This window comes from Eleginops maclovinus, chromosome 7, assembly GCF_036324505.1.
Source record: "Eleginops maclovinus isolate JMC-PN-2008 ecotype Puerto Natales chromosome 7, JC_Emac_rtc_rv5, whole genome shotgun sequence".
NCBI lineage: Eukaryota > Metazoa > Chordata > Actinopteri > Perciformes > Eleginopidae > Eleginops > Eleginops maclovinus.
The window spans coordinates 5,444,120-5,450,119 of record NC_086355.1 but is presented as its reverse complement, the minus strand read 5'-3'; the positions used below and the strand labels follow the sequence as shown (position 1 = coordinate 5,450,119).

Below are 6,000 nucleotides of genomic sequence, written 5' to 3'. Positions count from 1 at the left end.
CAAAAGCACTACTTGCACTACCGTCAAACTGTGTTGATTGTGTCTAACATATGTATATATTACTTAGTTGTTGTTTTGTATACCCTTTTTTACCCACCTTTTTTTTCTAGGCTTTTATCTTTTTATGTTCTTTTATATTTGCACTGTGGGACTGCCAGAAACGGTATTTCAATGTTCTGTATGTATAACACATGTGGAAACTTTGACAATAAAGTGGACTTTGACTTTGAAATGAATTTGAAGCTGGGGAGAAATACACAGAGGACCCTGTTCAAAGTAGTTCAAGTCAAGCCATTTCACAACAGAGGGTTAATCAATATATTGACTTTTATTATTAAATTATACATCTATACAATAGATCCTTAATAAAACTGCAGCTATACAAATCATTAAGAAGAAGAAGAAGAAGAAGAAGAAGAAGAAGAAGAAGAAGAAGAAGTAACCACATGATATTGCCTATTGCAATACAACCAAAACACTCTGAGAGGTATGTATTCATTCACTGATACTTGAAATCTGCAGACTATCACATCTTGAGACATACTTAGATTACAAGGACATGCACAGATGGGGCCCGAAGGGTGAAGACCCTATCTTCTGACCATGCCACTCTCCTGTGTCTTTTTTTCAGTAAAGTAATCTTAAGCCGAATGGAAGCGGTGGAACTCCAGGAAGTATAGTCAGTCTTTCCGTCCGTCAGTGCATTTGTCCCCAAAATTGGAGCGAAATGTCTTCACAAGTGTTGAAACGCTTTCCTGGAAATTTTGTACAGATCCCAAGAGGACAAAATGTAATGTATTCATTCATTCATGACAGAAAAAAAAAGGAAAATAGTCTCAGATTCAGATTCAGCTTTTTCTTAGAAGCTTAACCCCTCGTGTTTAGCAAGCTCAAAGTACGACTGACATTTACAAAGACAGCTAACCTGCCTGAGAGCAGCTGAAGCCTCTGCATAATGAGCCAAATCCTAGCAAGCAGATTTTTTAAATGTAGGTAACACCGCCCATCCTCGGGCAACACCTGCAGGTCAAGTTCCTTAACCTCACTAGTGGTATAGATCTTTAAAAAGACAGTCTCCATTTTTAATCCATGCTTTAATTTGTGTTCAATGACTTGTGCATTACTGGCTAGCTCTAGACTTTTTGCCTTTTTAGTGTGTATGATTTTTTTTCTTAGGATCAACTAGTGTCTGATGGATATAAAAAAGCGTTTTGAATTATATAGAAAACCCCGCTTATCCCTGTAATCCAGGTTATACATAAAAAACATGATGTCAGGTGGCCTTTTCTCAGTTGCAAAAAGCTCTAAGCGCTGCAAAATCATAGACAAACTAAACTTTTGTACCAGTACTTTTTTGAGTTTGGTACGCACCATTTATGTCCGTTTACTTGGGTTTTCCGTCTAATCAAAGCTACCGTTTTAAATAAAACCCTAACCAGTGGGACAAACTCGCTCGAGCACTGTAACAAAGTGAAGTAGAGAAATGCTGTGACTGACACGCTGACCCTGGAGCTAACTGACGCTGTACAAGCACCAATATGCCTTCTGCTGTGATTGATTGCAAACTCAACCTGCATGCTGGCTGACCCAGTTTCCGCCGGTACTCGCTGAACTCCACACTTCCTGTACATACCAATCTGCTGCCCGTTTGAACACCAAAGATGCCGCTTGGGAGCTTTGAAACTTGCCAGATTTGCCAGAATAACTGTATGTGTTGGATTTGAGCGTGTGGTTGATACTGCAGTTACCCCTTACTGTACGTGCTTGGATTATTTTAAGATATTTAAATATAATAATCCTCTCCATTCATTTCTGCTACTTTCATGATACAATATACATCAAGTCCTTTTTATTTTGATGTTCTTAAAACATGAGTCACAAGCCAATTAAATAATATCCAAGTCATTAGCTAAAGATCCAAAGAAGTGTGGTCTGAATGGTGTACAACGCTTTTGAAGGGACAAGAGAAACTGAAACACTTGAAAGCCTGGAGAGTTTTGCATCTGGTATGTATCCAGCTAACAACAGATTACAGGATTAAGGTTTGTCAATTTCCATGCTACTTTAAAACGCCTGAGAAAAAAAAACAACCCAGTGAAATAAACATTACGGAGAGATGTCGTGCATGACGGGGGAATTATGATTCCCTTTTACTCTTTGTGGTGTGGGTAGCAGAACTGAATGACAATAACCTCCTCTGTGTAAATGTGATTGCCTTTGTGCAATACACATGAATAACTTCTAAAATGTTCAAATAAAAACTTGTATGCAAATTAGGCACTCATACAGTATAGGCAGTATTGTCCCCTTTTTACTTCTTCTACAACATTCACCACCACTGAAAAAACAAAGACAGCTGCGAATGCGCGCATATCTTACAGGCTTGGCCTACATTTTTCCCTCGCTCGCGATTCAGAGAGTCCCACCGTCGCGTTGAAGGAGTCAGCGTTTGAGGATTTCAAACTAAAAAGTTGTGCGCCTTCAGGATGGACAGCAGCTCGTTGTACCCGTCGTGTCCCTTTGTCCACCCCCCGCGGAACATTCATCTTTTGCTTTACACATTTTTGCAAGGACAGAAACCACAGCAGCTTCAGTTTCACCAACATCAAAAACACTAACAGCTGTAAAGACTCAGCTGCTTGCTTGCACTGGAGCATTACGAGAGTGGACTACAGGCTACAGGTTTTGCAGAGTTCCTGGGAGACTTCCCCGGGCACGGAGATGTTATTTTATAAGAATCCTGCAGCGGCGCGCGTCCACCTGTTTGTCCTTTTATAAGAGAGAGGTAAGTTTGTGGCTTAGGGTCCACAGCGTGCACTCTGCAGTCAGATGTAGTACTCCTTCATGTTTTCCCTGACTGAGTTCTGGAGGTGCAGCTCTGTCCTGTAGTCTGTGTACATGCTGTGTCTGTTCTCCTCTTCTTTGATGCTGCCGCTCCTCCGGGCCTGCCGCTGCTGGTAGAGGAGGCGGCTTATCACAGCCAGAGCGCAGGCAGCGATGAAGACCACCGCTGTGACCACACCTGAAAACACAGCAGGGCACACGCATTAATACACACCGAGGAACAGCGCTGTCAACCAGAGCTGTCCCCGCTAAGTTTCTTCTGGATAAATAAATCCTGATTCCAACATAATGTGACTTTAATAATTGAGTGTGAGTTTCAACTATTTATCTATGTATACTCTAAACAGAAATGATATTGGAGTTCATTGTGTATAAATGTATCCCCTTTTTTAATTTCTGTTGTCATTTTCTATGTTAAATGTGTTGTTTACAAAGATAATCACAACATTTTCAAACTAAAATAGTTTGACAAATTCAAAAAAAACCTTTAGGAAAGTTAATAAAGATTTACATGAGTGTGCAGTTTTTGACTGAAGCACAGAAATGAAAATTGACGGAGCTGATTTGTGCAAATTTAAAATAATTTGAGGATTTTCTCTCCCTTTGTTGATAAGTTAGATTAGAGGATTGATGAACTCTTAAATCTGTTTAACAAAAACCCCTGTAAAATGTAAAATGACTGTTCTCACACTTTCTTTCTCTAAACAAGATACAGATGTGTTATTAATGAGCTGTATGGATGCAGGAAGGCAGACTGTGTTACTTGATACTATTGGAGCTGTACAACTCGGCTTCACACTGATGAAATAATCCATATTTTGAAACCTTATTGTTTTTAAAGGTGCCCCATCACGCTGTTTAGGGTTGTCCCTCTCCTGTAGCGTGTTGTTGTTGATTCCTTTTGCATGTCAATGGTTTGCAAAGTCTAAAATCCCCAAATTCACGCGATAGAGAGTTTAACAAAGTGGCCTCACTACACTCACTCTTGTATTAGCTATCGCTCCAACATATTGTTCGTGACGGGACATCGGGCGGGACATCTCTAAGCGGTTGACCAATCATAACATAGCCGGACAGCTAACATCTCTTAATAAGTTAAAGTCCAGGTTATTTATTGGATTGCTCAGCCTCTTCTAGGCTCAAACTAAATGTTATGCACACATCATTCTTTATTTCGTAGGTTTTACTTCCCACCCCAAACCCACCAGAAAGCTATTATCTTTTCCCTCTTTATCCAATTGTTTTGACATTTTGGTTTGGATCCAGTATGTATTTCCAAAAATCAAGTTATACCGTTTATTTATTTGATTTGTCTCTTACTGATCCTGTGGATGAGCTCGGGGCTTCTTTATTGTCCACAACAAAAACAATGCGTAAGAGGACATAAACATGCACAGATTCCCTGTTTGGAAAGCACACCGAAATAATCATCACAACTTCAATTCAATTTCTACCAAAACTGAGTTAGTGTCAGTAATGAGAATGAGCTTAAGCGATGACTTATCAGGAGACCGGGAAAGAAACAAACATATTAGGATGGAGGCAAATGGGGAGAACATAAAAAAACAAACCACTGGGAATCACTTTCAATTAAGCAAAGAAATAAATAAAGCGAGAGAAGAAGAAGAAGAGGGAAAACAAACCTGCTATCACAGCCAAATCCTTCTGTGTGCCGCCGCCGTGCTGCTCTTTATCCTTATTTGCTGTCACAGTTTGATCTGGAGAAGCACAAACAGACAAATTAAAAGACATTAAAGTGTGAAGTCAAGATCTCTGCAATCTCTGGTTGTCACCCTTACCTGTGAAGTGCAGTTTGTTACACTTTACTTTTCAAGTCCCAGAATAACACTAAACGATATTACATGATGAAAACTTCTCTTTGACTCTCCGTTTGAGCCCCTCATTATCGGGTTTCACTCCCTACATCTCTGGTTGACTTTTAAATGTCATCGTCTCATCTCGTGAGTGGGCCCACTATACAAAGTTCAGTGTTTACCCTAACTGAGTAAGATGAATTCGACGGTAAGTAAAATATTAAATTAGAGATTTTACCACAGTTGCTTTATTTTTTAAATAAGCAAATTAAATAGTTGATAATGTTTTCATGAATTAATCTGCAAGTTTATTTGATATACTTCTGTTTCATCAGTTTAAAGGGTCCTTTTTTAAAAAACCCTTAACAAGTAAACCATCAAGGTTACTTCGAAAAACCCAAACTAACCAAAACACCCCATCATTCTTGTCTAAAGTAAGCTAATGTCTAATATATGTAAGCATAAGAAATAGTGCTGGGGTGCTACATCAGTATCATTGACAGATTGGTGCATGAGTCGTAAAACCAGGAAACGAGTTAGCATTTTAGCACATCCGGTTAGAAATGCCGCCTGTGGTTAACACGAGCTAAAGAGATGTTCCTGTTTTCATAACATAAAATACATCAGGAAATGTGAATGTCTGAAGCTGATGTCATAAGAACTGTTGATGCGAACAAGTGACTTAATGCCTAAAATGTCATCATGCTTAACATGAGCCGCCTTTAGCTTAGCGGTGCTAACACATAGCCATGTGACCGTGAACATTAGTTTTTCACTTCTGGACATGAAAAAAATGTGAATTTGCCACAGATCTCATTTTCTGCAACATTCCAAACAGTAATGGAAAAATCCCATTGCTGTTTGTCAAGGGACTCTTTGCCATGCTAACTTCCTGGCAGGCCTAGAAAAATATCACTGCACCCGTTTGTGCCGGGCAGAGTCAGGCAGGAGGACGGTATCGACGGAGGAAAGATTAGCTGATGTGTGTTGGTACATTTACCCTGAGCCAAAGTGTCGCTGACTGTGGTACGGTGGTGAATGAGCCTTGAAGTCAGTGGCTGGTGGTTTCATGGCATGTATGAGCTCCACGAGATGAGCTTTTTCGTGTAGCGGCAAAAACAACGACAACATTTTCATTATGCTCTGAATGAAAGAATCGCCGTGCTTCAGCCAACTCGGAGCTCAATCTGCTGCCTCAACAGACGGGACCCCATCTGAAATGTATTTATCTTTTATGATGTAGACTTAGACATGCTGGGGCAATATGGCGTTGGCTGGATGTTTAGATTACCCCTGGTTACTGGCAGACTCTGTGTGCACATCAGTGACGCTTGGTGCTCAG

The 6,000-nt window shown here is 40.1% G+C and overlaps 1 protein-coding gene across 1 annotated transcript in view; it reads right to left on the bottom strand.

Moving 5' to 3' along the window:
• Nucleotides 1-389: 389 nt before the first annotated feature.
• The window catches only part of cntnap5a (contactin associated protein family member 5a), a 95,418-nt gene continuing 89,807 nt past the window's right edge, over nt 390-6,000 (bottom strand). Inside the window, exons 23-24 of the mRNA XM_063888714.1 lie at nt 4,488-4,562; nt 390-3,022 (exon numbers count right to left, since the gene is read on the bottom strand). Coding sequence (XP_063744784.1) covers nt 2,826-3,022; nt 4,488-4,562 — 272 coding nt within the window. The 3' untranslated portion in view covers nt 390-2,825. The remainder of the gene's footprint in view (nt 3,023-4,487; nt 4,563-6,000) is intronic.